Below are 16,927 nucleotides of genomic sequence, written 5' to 3'. Positions count from 1 at the left end.
GAGTGCAGCCATTGAAGCATCTGAACCGTACCCTCCTTGAACACATTATCAACACATAATTATCTTGCTGATTGGATGCCTTTACTGAGTACTCTTAAATATATGAAAAATATATTTGTGATCATAGAATGTGCAAACGCCGCGCAATAAGAATACCATGGAGTGGACAAGCGCCGCGCAACAGGAATACCATATAGAGCAATATAAAAGACAGGCCCAACAAAAATGAAATTAAATCCAAATTATAATTTATAGTTTCGCAGAAATCCCTATAAATGCTTTATATATATATATATATAGAGAGAGAGAGAGAGAGAGAGAGAGGAGGGGGGGGGGGGGGGGGGGGGGGGGGGGAGGATTGGGGGCACTACTCAGATATTTCTTTCTAAGATTAATGTTGGCCTTCAGAAAATTGACTTCATTACGAGTCAGGTTGTTAGGAGCTCAAAACCAGGCCTTTCAATGCTGGCATTTGGTTCTCCAGAAGCTCCCTTTGAGTCAAAATTCTATCAGATGAACAATCATCTTCTTCCTAACAAACGCAGAAGTTGATTAGCAAGAGACCAAAACCTAAAATAACATTTTAGAATCTTAACTGCTCTCAAATAAGAAAAATATGTCAGAAGCTTAATATATTATCAGTACAGAAAACCTAGTTGACCACGTAATAATTTTTTTTTTTAGATAAGTTTACCATGTAATAATAAATCTACATCAATATCTCTTTAGGTCCTAACCGTGGAGATCTATTTTAAAGCACGACCAAGAGATTAAGTTTCTCAAGCCCCACTTTTACGGTTTAGTTGTAACAATGCAGATCTACTAAAATCAAGAATCCAATGAGCGAAATGCATATTTACTCACATTGCCAGTAGCAGCTGATATTAGTGCTAAAAGTGTCACCGTCGCGGTTTGGTAACCTGTTAAGATCTTGTATGCTGAAGCATCTACTTTCTCCTGGAAAATTTATAAATGGTTATGGGAAAGACATTTACAGAACCCAATAACAGAGAATGTTTCAAGTAAGACTAATAATGTTAAAAACCATCAGTTAACAGCATGGTTGGTAGTTAGTACTTACAACCTAGCCCAGCACATAAGACCCCCTGAGGCGGTCACAGTGGGTCAAATTCATTGTAGGTTTCACAGTATTTAAATTCTAAAATGTCTTGGCCCATTAAAAATTATACAAGTTCTAATTTGATATCCAGTACTCCCGGTCTTCATGCACAGATGCCAAAAGCTGGTGTTTGAAGAAATAAAAGCAGAGTTAAAAAGAAGATCACAAGTGGGGAAGCGAAGGTCATTTCCAGATTGGCTGTTAAAAAACTTATGGGGAAATGACACTATACCACTAAGCATGGGATAAAATCTGCTTACATAGAAAAGCCAGGGGTTTTGGCATGAAGAAAATGTATATCAATCGGGCTTTATTTTCCAAACTATGATGATGCGTCCAAACAAACTAAAACTGAATACAGGCCCAAACCTTTGGGGAAGAAACCTACCAACAAAATCATTCCAAGAGCCCAACAAAACAGCAAAATTTATGGATTTAGAAGGGCATCAAGAGAATAAGAGATCTCCTCCTCGTGAAAGGTACCTGTCTTCAAGTCAAGACAGTTATTCTATAAGCACTTGGGAAGATTCTTGGGTCTCAATAATCAGTACCTTCCACCCACAGCCCAACAGTCATACTTTCCCAATGCTGTCTGGTCACCGAGTATCTGATCTCATCATAAACAACGCTAGACATTGGGGAGCGCATCAAGTAAGAAGTCTGATTGACCATGACAATACCAACAACATCCTTAACATCCATCTTCCTCAGGGACTCATAAAACATAAGCATGAACAGGGAAAATTTTCAGTGCAATCAGCCTACAACCTTCGACAAACTAGGGATGCGACCCGCATATGTGGGGGATGGAAAATTGGAAATTCCATCCCGCACCCCGCCCCGGTGCCGGGGGGGCGGGGCAAACACCCCATCCGCCCCGCCCCCCGCCCACTTCACTTAAAAAAAAAAATTTAGGTCTAAAAAAATATTTTTTTTTTTTATAGGTAAAAGAAGTTTTATTGATCCACGTAAATAGGCAAAGCCCGAGTACATAAGAGATATACGAAGAAGAGCCTAATTACAAAACTACATGCTACTGATAGTAGTATACAAATCGTTTAGGCTCGTTCCATTCCATACTATAGAAGAGGCCCACAACAACAAAGTGTGAAAGAAAAAGTCTCTAAAACTTTCTGGGGAGCGTTCCTTATCCTCGAAGCAGCGGCCATTTCTTTCGTTCCATGTGCACCACATTAAGCATAGGAGTATCATCTTCCATGCTGCAGCGATCTGGCGATTGCCCCTGATTCCTCGCCAACAAGATAACAGATCTATCACCCTTTTGGGCATAACCCAAGCAATACCAAGTCTCGAGAAGATTGCATCCCACAATACCTTAACTACTTCGCAGTGAAGAAGAAGGTGATCCGTTGATTAAAAAAAATATATATTTTTAGACCCAAATTGTTATATAATTAAATCGTAAATTAAAATTTATATATATATAATAATAATTTAAAAACTAATAACATAAAAATTATGTTATTAATTTTTAAATTTGTTAAACTTGTTCACAAGAGAGTGAGACTTGTTCACAAGATTGCAAATGGCATGGGCACCCTAGGCCACCTTATATAGAACTCCAAGACCATACAAGAGTCTTACTTGAGCAATGTGGGACTTAACAGCATATGCGGTGCAGGGTACCCCGTCTGCCCATGCGGAGGCGGGGCGGACGGGGGCGGGGCAGCGGGGAGCGGGCCCCCGCTGCCCACCCTTACGACAAACCATATCATCAGGACCGCCAACACAATATGAACCGAAAATGCTAAGGGAGGCTAGAATTCAGGACCGACTTAAATATATGCTATGGAAAGTGGCTCAGAATATCATGCCAACCCACAGCAAGACTGCAACATTCTTTTCTTTTTCTCCAGAAGAACATTCTTTGGTCAGTCCCATATGCAACACAAAAGAAGAAACCCATGAGCATTTATTTCTGAATTGTCACTTCCTAAGACTACTTTTGCAAGAATCGAACTGGCTGTTGGCCAATCTCAAGTATATGTGTTAGGCTAGTCATCAAGCCAAACCCTACCCTCAATGTAATCCAGAAAGAAGTGAACCATTCCATCCAATTTCAGCTATTGTGATAGAAATAATCTGGTTGATAAGGAGCAAGGCAATCAATGAAAAGATTGGACCGAATGCACCTACAGGCATGGCAAACCAAAACACATCATAACGTGACCATTCTTGCTTTCCTCCTTTCCAAGACTTCTATAAAGTCAATTAATATTGTGGTTTGCACGGTGGCTGCCTAGCCTGCCTTATTGAAGCTATCAAAATGAGCCTTGAAAATCTTAGAGGGAGACTCCTTGTATCCTTGGCCATCCAAAACTACGGTCAGACCACAGATTGGAAACTTTTGCCCTTCATCAGCATTAATCGCATGTTGCAGAAAAAGCCATTGAAATTCATCAGTGCGAACTACCATGCACATTGCACAACAAGCCAATTTCACAGGCTCTTTTGTACATGCCCAGCCCACACAAAAAATACAGAATACCAAATCATTTGCATTTTTTTAAATAATAAATTTTTATAGGTAAATACAACTCATGATAGAAGACAAGTTCAAATTTCATGAGCCGAAGGAGGTACCACTTGGTCCAAACCATTGGCATCATTGACACAAATGATAGGCCGAATGATCCACTTATGTAGACATCTGAATTCCAAATCCAAATTAAAGTTCACAAATTGATCCAGGAGACGGGTGCTGACCTTAAAATTCCAGTAAAAAGACATGCTAACAGAATCTGCACCTAAAAACTATGCAGCACGCTTCCTCCCAGAACTGATAGCCACATAACCTCTACAAATTAATGGCAATTATATTCTATATTCCAGAATCACCATCTTCTGCAATCATATTTTAGCCAAAAAAAGAGAGAACAACAGATTTTCAGAACTTATCTATGGTTTGTTAACATCTCTGACATCTCAACTTATCACACATAAGCTAGATGCCACCCAGTGAAATCATTCACAGAATGGGTACCCACTAAAGCTGACTCTACCAGTAGTCTTTTGCTCCTTCTACACTGTTAACTCAAGTAACCACCTTTAGACCATTGATCTTCTAATCAGATACTTGCAACACTTTGACCATCTTAACCAAGTCTATCATCTGAGTTCGTCTACCATCCATGTTTTCCTCATGCGAAGGTTAAATTTTATTTCTCTTCAAGGCTTCCTAAGGATAGTTTCTAAAAATATATATGAAAGGTTTGTAGTCGCAGTCAAAGACAAGCATATACTATAAAAGCATCTTCTCTTGTGATGAATATTATCATACCTTCAGCCGGGAAACAGCAACAGAAATTGCCCTTCCAGGGGCCTGAAGAGCTTTATGGTGAATCTATTCAAGAGAAAATTAACGTTAGTAACAGAGAACAATGAATAGTAACATATAAAAATAAGTTAACTGACCTGTAAATATAGCAAAGATATGACTTTTGGCAGAAGAGAAACTGGGTCAGTTTCAGCAGAGACTTGAGATGTTAGATCCTGAACATAATAATGATACAGAGCACATGAGAAATAAGCTCTACAAGCCATAAAATCATAGACCCATTCCGAGTTCCCATCAACAAGTTTATCCTCTGGGACAAAGTTCCACGTGTCTGACGTCCCAATCATTGACAAAAACTTTTACTTGCCAGAGATTAGGTGGGGAAAATAAACAAGTGAAGAGTGGAGTTGGGGGTAGGTTGAGCCTCGTACCCAGTATGCTTTAGCTGATTGTTTCCTAATATTATTACAAGTTATCAACAAATAAAAATAGAGTTTTAGATTTATAACACAAGCAAGATGAAGATGCAGTTAATTTGAAATTTGTTCATACTTCGTGAACTATAAAATAAGATAATGCCATACTTGATGGTGCACGAAATATCAGCATCTTTCATCATATTACAGCCATAAGATATTCAATAAGTAGGATTCTTTTGAAATCACTTTCTGGGACCCAAAATCATAGTTACACTAAATTCCAATGTGACAATTGTTCCAAAATCACTTTCTGGGACCCAAAATCAATTTTTGCTTAATGGCCAACAACAGACCCTAAATTTCAGCTGACCCATTTATTAACATTAATAAATTTTGCATATCCTTATTGAACTGAAAGCACGATTACCTTGCGATACGAATGCAGAAGTGTTCTTTCCAATTTCTTGTCAAGCTTTTTCAAGACTAATCCACTGGAAAAAAATAAAACCCCATATGTTAATGCTAATTGTATGCAATATGAATGCTCCGTAGTCCACATAAGGAAATCATAGTTACACTAAAATAAAAGATGTATAAGCACCTTTCTTCCGCAAGAGCTCTAAATGCATCCATGAATGTTTCTACCCGCTGTCACATCAAACATTCCAATTTTTAAATCATAGCTGTGTCTTCAAAATAAAGAAATGAAATAGTGCAAAATGGGGAATTGTCCAACATTATTGATTATCCAACACTCAAGGAAGTGCAACTAGACAAACCAGAGTTGCCCTAAAAGGCAAAACATTCCCAAATTTCCAATTATTCCTTTCTTTTATGATCAACCTTCAGAGATGAAACTAATCGGGAACTTTTCCACATAAATTACACCAGAAGAATAAGGAACAGCTACAGAAGATAGCAAACCATGAATTGTGATTGGGTCCAACTGCATAGCTTAGTGTGTAAAACTATAATAAAATAAGAATGTGCAAACGACTCAAGAAAAGTTTTATGGGAAATAAAAGCAGAACTTGACTGCATTTTTCTTCAAATTTGTGACCAATTATAGATTCATTGTTGAAATCAAAATACAGGTTAAGAAAGGGAATGAAACAGACTATTATATTTGAAACAGACTAGTATTAAAATATAACAAAGCAGAACATTTATTTGTACGACAATGGACTCCAATAGTTGAAACAATGCGTTTCTAACAAACAACAGACCTTTCCTTCCAAAGCTTCAACCACTGCAAAAGCCATATTTGACAGAGATCCTGGAAACCTCTTTGCCTGCAAAACCAAAAGGAGAATATTAAAAGATTTAACCACCATACAGGTATTCTTCCAGAATGACAGATGAAGGCCAAAGATCCACCATTTGCAACAAAAATTTTAAAATACTAATTATAGGAATATTTATCAGGAAGTGGATCTTCTTCGTACAAGAGCAATTCGTTCTCCAGGACTAACTGAGCCAGATTCTGAATTTCGGGCTTCCTCAACTTCAACTCCATTCCGCAATTTGTTGTGGATGTCCTGTGTTGGAGAAAAATCACCATATTTAACCATTCAGTTCATCAAATATCTGGGTCAATAAGACCACAAGACAAGTAAACTATAAAATCAGAACAAAATATTCAGTAAGTGGTACCAAGTCATGTAAGAGTGTATCCACAATGGGAGCAGCTGTTGTTCTTAATAAATGCCGGTGCAAAACAACCTGTTATTACAAATTAGTATTCTTCTACACATTTCATAAAAAAGTCAGCATGTTAAAAATGTTACAAATACTTGAAGTAACATTTTAAAAATGTTGATCATTATGAAAAAACCTTACCGAAGTTGATTGATCATCTTCAAACAAATCTAAAGCTTTTTCATATAGTTGCATGTTTAAGAAAGACTGCCAGAAACAAAAAATACAATGAGACAGTTTATAATTCAGAAGCGTTATGCATTCGTAATTCTTGAACAAGAAGTTAAACACATACATACAGTTTATGCAGAACAACAAACTAAAAATAACCTATAGAAAAGTTAAAATACCAGAGAGCTGATACAATGAATGCATTAAAACATCCATTGTATCTGCACTAACCTCATCAAGTTTTCTTTGTAAATTATCAAGCAAGCGTTTCAATCTTTCCGCATTTTCTGTAAATAACGACTTCCTTCTTTCCTTCCATGAGTTGATTAACATGGGTCTTAAATGGTTTGCTAAAGGTCTGAGAATTGTTTCGATGTCATCTATACCTACAAAATCAGGCCATTGCATCTGTCAAAATTGTGTATGAAATAGATGCAACATTCTTTCGATATTTAGCATTAAACAGGACTTTTTTTTTTTTTTAATTGGAAGCATTAAACAGAACTAGAGTCAGAAACAATAGACCTTGTTCTTCGAAATCAGGAACCAGTGTCATAATCTTCTGCATTACCCATTCTTCTGAGGGAACGCTGAGATTTTCCTCTTTTATCTTAACTGATTCTTTCTTAGCACCTGGTTTTAAATCTGATACTGGTAAGGAAGATGAATCCTTGCCTTTCCTCTGGCTTTTCTTAGATTTTGTAGAAACATACTCCTGCTTATCAGAACCACTTTCAGCTGCACCGGCTAGTGCATTCCCAGAAGATTTTCCCTTTTTCTTTTTTGGTCCTTTCTCAATAGGCTGTTTGCTACTAGCAGGCTCATTACCAGTCTCATTTGACTCAATTAACCTGCCCGAGTCATTTCCAACTCTAGCGATGTTAACCAAGTGTGAATCATCAGACACCACGATGCCCGAAGAACCTGAAACACTGAAGGATTCCATCTCTTTCTCCATCCGATCGTATACACCCTAACCAACAAAGCGACGAAAGTGCGAATCGGTATTTCGTGATAGGCAAATTTAAAATCAATAGGAAGGTTTGGATAGTGACTTGAGATGAGATGAAAGTTAAAAGTTGGATAAAATATTATTAGAATATTATTTTTTAATATTATTATCTTTTTGGGATTTGAAAAAATTGAATTGTTTATTATATTTTGTGTGGGAATTTGAGAAAGTTGCAATGATTAGATGAAATGAGTTGAAAGGCTTTTTGTATCCAAACCTCCCCGCCTAAGTGTTAGCTTTCTTCAACTACTTAAAAATCCTAGGTTTTTTGCTTTTAGAAGCGAAGAAAGAAAGCCGTTGAAAACCATTTCAATCAAGTGGATTTAGCTACAGGGCTCTATAAGAATATTGCTGATGTGGCAAATATGTGGATTATTTTTCGTGCCAAAAGCTATATTTATAACAAAACACAAAACACATATAAAACTGTTGAACTCTTGAATACTATTCCCCCCCCCCCAAAAACCAAAAAAAAAAAAAGAAAAAAATAAAAGAGCCAATATAACCATGCGATTATCCCATCAAACATGCTAGCCCAATGAACTCATCCAACCAGAAATCTCTGCAGGTTCACAAAACTAACAACTTGATAATATACTTCAAGGGTCATACCTTGATAAATCCATTGCTAAATATATAGGACTCCCCAAAAATGAGTGCTCTGTTTGACTGCAAATAAATCATAAACAGATGATCATATGACTTCACAAAATAAGTATATGATCAACAAGCTTGCATGCTATCAAGAGTGCACCTTGAGAGCCAGTTGAACAGATGGACAGAGGGACAAAATTTTATATGCGTCTTGGGCTTCGAAGGATGCGGGTAATACAGAAAGAGAATCAATCCTGTATAGACGAATGGATCATACGAGCCAAGAAAGTAGAGAACATTGCACTAACATAATAAGCTATACTGGAAATTATATTACAAAAGAAACTTTAAATAAATATAAAAGCCAACTCAAAAGAGAATGCTTGATTGAGTGTAAATAACATTTCATGCATAAGAATTCCACTAGGTAATGTGACAACAAATAACGCCTAGATCGCCTAGATCTCCTAATAGGTCATAACCCAAAACCAGAAAAAAATTGGGTTGGCAAATTTTGTCTGCACAACAATGATCTTAATTTTCCTGTCCTTTTCATGATAAGTAACACAACAACGATCTTACCCTTGGAAGTACATAGCAGAAGAATGAATGGAAAAGATAAGGGTCAAATGATAAATTTTTTAGTATACTAATATTTAATCCGCATCATATAACTGAAATCCTAGAACCAATTACTAATTAAACAGTTCCAGCAAAATGTAAATAACTAAGCTAAGAGAAAAATATCATCTATGTATCATGAATAAACTAGGCTTGGTATAACATGCTGCCCAATGCAGTGACATCCACTCACATCTCTGGGTAAGCACAGTGAAGTATGTGTCATAGTGATTGAATAGACTTGTATTAATTAGTTAAAAGGCTAATGGAAACGGGACAAAAAAAAGATAAAAATAAAAAGGGAAGAACATTTAAGTCAAGCGCTCACCAACTATTGCGTTCAAGAGCATCCTCGGTAGCAGCATCCAACATCTCAATCAATGAAGGGTGAACAAATGCAGTGACTAGAGGCATACCTTCAGGATATCTGGACTAAATTGGAGTGCACACCCTTGGTTTAATTAGATAAAAACCAAATATATTACTTCATAAAAAACCTATAGCCTTCACAAACATACAATTGACATAAAATCCATTAAATACCTGCAAAAAAGGAACAGGCTGGGGAATTCCAAGTTTCCGCAAAGCTTCATAGCTAATAAAGGAATTCTGCAGCAATAAGAGAGCAGGAAAGATTAAGAGATTGAAAACTTTCAGAAATTAATTCTGAAGAAAAAAAGAAGACTAAAGGTCCAAACAAGTAATCAAGATGAACTAAGCATTTCACAATTTCATGGTATATCACAACATTCAATTTGCAATAAGCTTAGGCTTATATATCAGTCAAATACAACATAGATTTCACAAGCAGAGTGGCATAATCCATCTGGTCACCAAATATAAGCCTAGGCTTATATGTCCATGGATGTCATCACCTTCTTAGAAAATCTTTCTTATTTCTTCTCTCTGAAAATTGTAGTATCCTTTGAGATCCCTACTCTCCTTGGGGGTATAAGGAGGTCTGAAGAAGAGTAGTGTTCTTCGTATAGTCAGTTTAAAGACTCCCATGTCTAAAGGGCAAAAATATATGGATTAGAAAAAGGGGGGAGTCTCAGCAGTGAGCAGCTTGGTGAGCAAACCACAGAATTAAAGACATGTAAAGAAGAGGAGGAAGGTACAATTTTTTAAATCAACAATCCATCACCAAGACTCCACCTTGGATCTAGGTACTTCCTCTCTTCAACAAAATAAGTATCAGAATTGAAATGGAACAATAAAGTTGAATATGCACATTGACATACAAATTCTGTTGATCACGCAATTCAGTGGGAGAAGAGGACCCCATACCTGTGAAAAGAAAGAGTCTACACATTCCTTTTGTGCGATGGCAAAGACCTGTTGCAAAATTCTACATAGTGTAAAAACAAGCTGTTTAAACAATTATAACAGTAACAAAACGAAAACAAGAACCATGACTATTGTAAAGAGAACTGGGTAGGCTTCAAGGAAACAACTCTCTCTCTCTCTCTCTCTCTCTCTCTCTCTCTCTCTCTCTCTCTCTCTCTCTCTCCTCTGCATATACATCAGAGGGGTGCATCCTAAATCTGCGTCATGGCTACCAGCCACTAGCAATATGAAATAGAGAAGATAAAACTATAAATTGGAAACTATCAGCATTCAGAATGCCCTTTAAAAGAAAAGATACTTGGTAATTCTACTTATACATTTTTTTACTGGCACCGGGTGTCAGAGAACAATGTCCCTACTAATCCTAAGGGTGCAAAGGCCTCGGTGATGAGTTTCCTGTAAGTGCACATCGGTTAAATCAAGAGGAAAATCCCTCAATCTGATGGCCTCTAGAGATCGTTTACACCCAAGAGGATTCGAACCTTAGACCTTGGAGGGAGTATACCACCAAGGCAGGCCTTTACCACTTGAGCCAACCCCTAGGCCTTCACAGTTTATACTCTAAATTGTGAAGCATATGACGACAAATTTCATAGGTCTATAAGAGATTTGTTTCCTTGAACCAGCATACCACTGATGGTTTTGAGAATAAACAGGATTCAATGACGTCTTCAATTATAAGATCCTTGTATGATTCATGGAAATGACTCAGATTGTCCTATGAGCTCCAGAAGCCATCCTTTGTGGTTACACTTGAGGTGAGCTGACTTTTGTCAGACTGGGTAGTTTTCTCAGCAATTTCTTCATGGTAGGGATTCAGCTCTAGGGGAGGATAGACTCCAACATCCACGATGATTAGCAGGCTCATAAGACTCCTTCCACATTGCCACAAGCTTAGGAGTTTTCAGCATCCACAGATTATGTGGTTCTACATTTCAGTGAAGATTCATCCTTCAAGGAAGCGGGGATTTTTTTGTTGGATTTGTGTTGGTTTTGATTCACTTCTTCTTGTGGCCTTTGTATTGTTGAATTTGTTCTCCATGAAATCTCCCCGACATCTTGGTTCGAAGGTTTCCGTAGTTAGTGGTTTGAACCTATACAAATGAAACAGTTTTGGCACAAAATATATTTTATTCATGTATACATGCATCACTGTGGGGAAATATAGCAGTGAGAATTACTGCAGAAGTAGGTGGTCAGGAGGAGGTATGCTACTAAGAAGGAATGCATCTCTATTGGAGTTTATATGATTATGTCTTCTCTAAATCATCTAAGAGCTCAAGTTGGTTTAAGGGAGTTTTTTTTTTTTTTTTAATGAGTTAGGGTCATGGAGTTATTAGCCAAGAGGATCATGGTGTGGGGTGAGTTGCTCTGTTACATTGGATCATGGTCCGGCGCAGGGTTTTGTACCGAGAATAATTCTGCATTGTATCTGGTGTGTTGATTGGAAATCCCTTTCTAGTGCAATTGTGGAATGCAGGTTATCTGGTGTGGATGGAGCAGTAGCTGGTGTATTGATTGGAAGTTCCTTTCTATTGTAGTTGTGGACTCTAGATGCTCCAGTGGTGGTTGTTTAGTGTAATTATTTTTTGGTTTACACCATCTGTTGTAATTCACAACTGCAATTGCATTTGAGTTATGCCTTCCATTGCTATAATAGGCCGGCATTTTAGTGCTTGTTCAGTTTTTCTCTGAGTGAATGCTATTCACTTACCTAAATATTTGATCCACATAGTTTTAAGATTGGACATGCATTTAGTAATCCCCTCTCTCTCTCTCTCTCTCTCTCTCTCTCTCTCTCTCTCTCTCTCTCTCTCTCTCTCTCTAAGATCTCCTTGTCTTCAATTTCAAATTGTAAAATCCAGAAGAAGAAAGTCCCTCCAGGTCTAAAGTTTGAATCCCACTGAGTGCAAACAATCTCTAGGGGTCATCAGCCTGGGGGGTTTTCCCCTTGAATTACCTGATGTGCACTTGCAGGAAACACTTTGCCGAAGACTTGTGCACCCCCGGGATTCATCGGGACGTTATTATCGAATACCCAGTGCCAATCAAAAAACAAAATCCAAAAGAAGTTGGTGCATACACCCTATATGCTTGACTTATCATCCTATTTTCTTTTATAAAAGTATTTATTATGCATCCAAAAAAAAAATATGAATTTTAAAAAAAAATCTAAGTGTTTAGTGAATTTGTAAGAAAGCGGCTAATGCCTGCTCTCAAAGTGAATCAGCATGGGAACATTTTGGAGACCCAAATTTAATAAGATACCAAAAACAGGCTACCAGAAAACATTTTAGCAACTATCATAACTCATCCTAGAGAAAAGATAAATCTAAACACATCCTATATTTTAGAGAAGGTCAAGATTATCTCACGTACATTTGGTATCCAATGAACTCCTGCACGTAATGATCCCAAAACCTCGCCTTCCTTCACAAGCCCATTAAAAAGGGATTGGAAAAATGAAATGTCAATGGCCACACCACTGGCTCCATCCATTTCATACAGTAGTTTCTGTAACGAGCTCCACGACACTGATAAATTTGTTGGGACTGTAATACCCCTTGCAGAACCACGAACCATCGCACTAACACGAGCAACATAAGCAGGGGTATAAAGTTGCCCACCTTCAAGCCTACCTTTCACCTAAATCCCAAGAAAACCTGTATCAAAATTATTTTGATTCGGACATTCTAAAATCACATGAAATGGCAAGACAAGTTACCACAGTCCCGAGGCGGGGCTCCAACACCGATGTGATCAATTCTGAACCAACTTGTAACTGTGCAGCAAGCTCCGCCAAAGCAATTTGACTACATTCTTGAAGCCTCTCGTTGATTTCTTCGGCCACAGAGTCCCAATAAGATTGAGATATTATTTCCCCTTGAATTAACATAAGGCTCAGATCATTAGAAACAACACACTGAGCTTGCTTCTCGACATGGTACAAATCAACCCCCGTAGTGTCCGCAATATCAATCAATGAAACACGCCCTAATTTCTTGATCTCAGCAACAATTTCATGCCTCAATTGTTCCTATTGTAACATTGAATCATCAAATTCCAATTATTTCAACCAACAATCACATGCACATAAAAACAACAGCCTCATAAATAAGGAAGTTAATTAATTTCCAGCGAAAAAATAATGGGAGAGAAATCCGAACCCTATTGCTTGTTTGGCGACTAAAATATGTATGAAAGAAAAGACAGATAAAACATCGCCTTTTGTAGTTTCCACAATCTAACTGGGAGAACTAACGCTACTACTGACTAAACGTTTATATCTACCGAAAATAGATTGATTATAAGATTTCCTGACATACATCATAAAACACAAAAATGAACTAGTTTTCTTTCCTTTCATTGTCATTTCTGTAAATTGTGTCAGTAAACAAATATACTCTTAGAGAAACTGGGGGCGCGCAAAAAAAAAAAAAAAGAAGGGAGAGAGAGGTACAGGAGTGATGTATTCTTTGCCGGAGACGGTGTGGAGAAGCTCAAAATCGATGATACGGAGCTCCTGAAGCTTCTGAACCAATTCGACGACGTTTCGATCCGATAATCGAATACTTGATTTCACTTGCTGTGCGAACTCGAACTGTCTCTGTAATTCCAGCAATTCCTCATCCATCTTCGTTCCGATCACCGCGACCCAATCCAAAGCAACCGAGAGAGAGAGATGTTTGAATAAATAATTAGTATTTGTTTTCCTTGACATTACAGTCGGACGTTTCAACCCGACGGACCCGGCTAAAAGGTAACCCGGTATGTCCAATTTCAATGGGCTTCGTTTACCTTATTTTTGGGCTTGGAAAAAATTAAAGCCACCGAGAAATTGGTCTCATGAATTCTCTTGATAATTTTTTATTTATTTATTTTGATGATGATGTGATTTAAAAAATATATATATATATTTAAAAATAGAAAAAAATACATTCATCACCCACGACTCTTTGGGTTTACAAAACTTCAATTCAGCCTGGAACAATTTTCTTTGGGCGTCAATTTTTTGTTTTCTATTTTACTTTTTAATTTATTTATAAGAAATAATATACTGCAGATTCTCAAATATACCGTACCCAAAAGAAAATCTCAAATATACTGTTGATTGCTGACATTTTTCTGGTAAGGTTCCATAGTTTTCATAATTTGTGATATTTAAATGCACTAATTTATTGAAAATAACTATCAAAATATTTGTTTTACTACGAAAGAAACGGAGTAAAAGAGAGATTGTAGTTCACTTGTGAAAGAGAGATATTACTCCAGAAGTCAGTAACCCTACAAAAGAAAACCCAGACAAGCAATACAAATCTTTAGTAACATAACTCTCATAAAAATAAATTTATAAATTAAGGTGGCTTAATACGTTATGTTAGATTATAAAATTTTTTTTATTATTTATTATAAATTAGATCTAACATATCATATAAAATTATGTCGATTTATGAGATCTTTGTATGGTTGTAGCATTTCTCATATGTTATTATTATATTTCACTTATCATATCTATATTTTTAATATCGGAAGTGATTAAGAGAGGTACGGGCAATCTTACAAAGAGTTCTTCTATCCAAATTCCTCAACCTCCACACACAAGCTTATGTATATTTTATTTATTTATGTCTTTTTAATGAAATACAGGTTTTAGAAGAATCGATTTGTAAATCAAAATACAATATTCCCCCCTCCCTCTCCCCCCCCCCCCCCAACACCAACGCTTGTCTTCCGAATACCGCCATCTAGGCCATCAACAAGGTTAAGAATTGACCGAAAGAATGGTTTTTTTCCCTCTCCATTCCATTTTCCAATATGAATCATCTTGTGTGTTTTTTTGTTTCTTAGATTTGCGATTTTGTGTTTGTAGTTTCTTGTTACCTAAAGAATGGTAGGGTAAGGTATGTCCTTATTTCAAAGTTCCATTTTGAGATAGAGGTCCTACGTCACAAGGATAGCCTATTATCAATTACTGGGTTTCAGGCAAGTTAGTAATGCCTGGTTCAAGGGTCTCCTCAAGCTTAGGATTCTGATATTCACCAAATCTTCTGGGATAATCCGAGGCCACTGATCAAAGAATGTTGTAAGGTTACTAAGATGGCAAGTCACTCATAACTTGATGATGGTGATATGTTGAGATCTTGTCCACAAATTTCTTTGATTGTAGGTAGGTATGATTGTTGGCTTTAAGCACGTAGAGGGTTTTTCTTCTTTCATTTGTGCTTACAAACCTTTACACATGTAAACACATAAAAGCAATGAGAGATTAGTTTGACTACAAATTCAGTGAATTTAAACCTATGGAATTATGGGATTGAAGATCTAAAAGATGGATAATCTCCAACTATAACACCTCAATGGAAGGCTCAAATCACATGGCCTATACTCCAAAAGGATTAGTCAATAATACAATTGGAGCCCCATTGAACCTTATAAAGAGCAAGAACTTCTCATTTCCAAATAATGTGGGATCTCATACATCACATACTCTTAACCTTATCATATAGAGGTATCACAATCTACCTTCCTTAAATTATCGACATCCTCATTGGGCCTGTCCATTGTAGGTAGCACAGTTCAAGTCCAACATTTCTGGTTGGGATAGGCTTTGATACCATTTGTAATGCCCCAATAGAAAGCTCAAACCACATGGCCTATACTTCAAAAGGATTAGTCAATAATACAATTAGAAGGATACCTAAAAATAATCACAACAATAAGCTTGCAAATCTTAATTAGGTTCACAACAATGAAGTTGTGGTGGTGTTGGCAATACCTAGACATTTAGAGTAAACATTTTGTAGAAAAGTCATGTTCAAGTGGGCATTGTGTGATTGAGATCTACTTTGAGCATTTTACTGAGTACGAGAGAGATACATGCTTGGTTATGGCCTTTTCTACTCTTTTATGTACCAATTGGTTTGGTTGTGATCATGTTGCAATGGCATGATAAGTGTTATGGGTATGTTGAGGGATTTCTTATACTGAAATTAGGGCATGGTTGCTGATACTAATTGTTGTTCTCAATACTTAGTTGAAATAGCGTGATGGGCGAAGATGAAGATAGAAGGCCACCCAGGCCCTCTACATTGATTTCACCGACTCAGGTATAATACAAATTGGTTATTTGAAAATGTCTTGGTGTTATAAATTGCAACATTTAGTTAATCCATTGTTTATTTATATATTATAGGGATATTATGGTCCTATAAATCCATACTACCCGTCACATGTGATACATCCAAATACATATCTAAATCCATATCAGTACGGATGGGGAAGCCAGGTAGACTTCTTCTTTCTTTTCTTTTTTTTTTTTTAACATGCATTTGTTAGAGTCTTTCTAACACAGTAGATAATTGCAACATCCATTGATGCCAACTTTTGGACCAACTATGCCCTATCCAGTGTCTAGTATTCTGGAAGAGTTTAGACGAGTTTCAAATGTGATCCAGGTAGTAAGCTGTTTTGTTTTAAAAGTGTTTTCATGTACATGGGTACATTCGATTTTGAATAAGACAGTGGGTAATTTCAGCATCCAGTGATGTCATCCTTTGTTACAACCATGCCCTACCCTTCGTCGAGTAATCCAAACGAGTTTAAGATATCACCCAAGTAGTCCAATTTCACTCTTTTAATTGTGTTTT

At 37.0% G+C, this 16,927-nt stretch overlaps 1 protein-coding gene across 2 annotated transcripts; it reads right to left on the bottom strand.

Annotated features, from left to right (window-relative positions):
• Positions 1–204: 204 nt before the first annotated feature.
• Positions 205–13,984, bottom strand: LOC122291892 (E3 UFM1-protein ligase 1 homolog). Of its 2 annotated transcripts, XM_043099926.1 has the most exons (20): positions 13,741–13,983; positions 13,006–13,317; positions 12,660–12,926; positions 10,221–10,268; positions 9,477–9,542; positions 9,262–9,365; positions 8,473–8,566; positions 8,331–8,387; positions 7,232–7,679; positions 6,938–7,092; positions 6,677–6,742; positions 6,491–6,559; positions 6,283–6,375; positions 6,064–6,129; positions 5,439–5,485; positions 5,265–5,328; positions 4,556–4,633; positions 4,422–4,484; positions 865–957; positions 205–532 (listed from the first exon to the last, which is right to left on the bottom strand). In XM_043099926.1, the coding sequence occupies exons 1-20, from the start codon at positions 13,912–13,914 to the stop codon at positions 437–439; spliced, it is 2,460 nt and encodes an 819-aa protein (XP_042955860.1). In that variant the 5' UTR covers positions 13,915–13,983; the 3' UTR covers positions 205–436. The 2 variants fall into 2 exon arrangements, with proteins under 2 accessions (XP_042955860.1, XP_042955861.1); XM_043099927.1 differs by lacking the exons at positions 6,938–7,092; positions 7,232–7,679 and having other exon boundaries at positions 13,741–13,984.
• Between the last annotated feature and the right edge of the window lie 2,943 nt (positions 13,985–16,927).

Source organism: Carya illinoinensis, chromosome 13, assembly GCF_018687715.1.
Source record: "Carya illinoinensis cultivar Pawnee chromosome 13, C.illinoinensisPawnee_v1, whole genome shotgun sequence".
Lineage (NCBI taxonomy): Eukaryota > Viridiplantae > Streptophyta > Magnoliopsida > Fagales > Juglandaceae > Carya > Carya illinoinensis.
The sequence above is the reverse complement of the archived record's forward strand: the minus strand, read 5'-3'. Positions and strand labels throughout refer to the sequence as shown.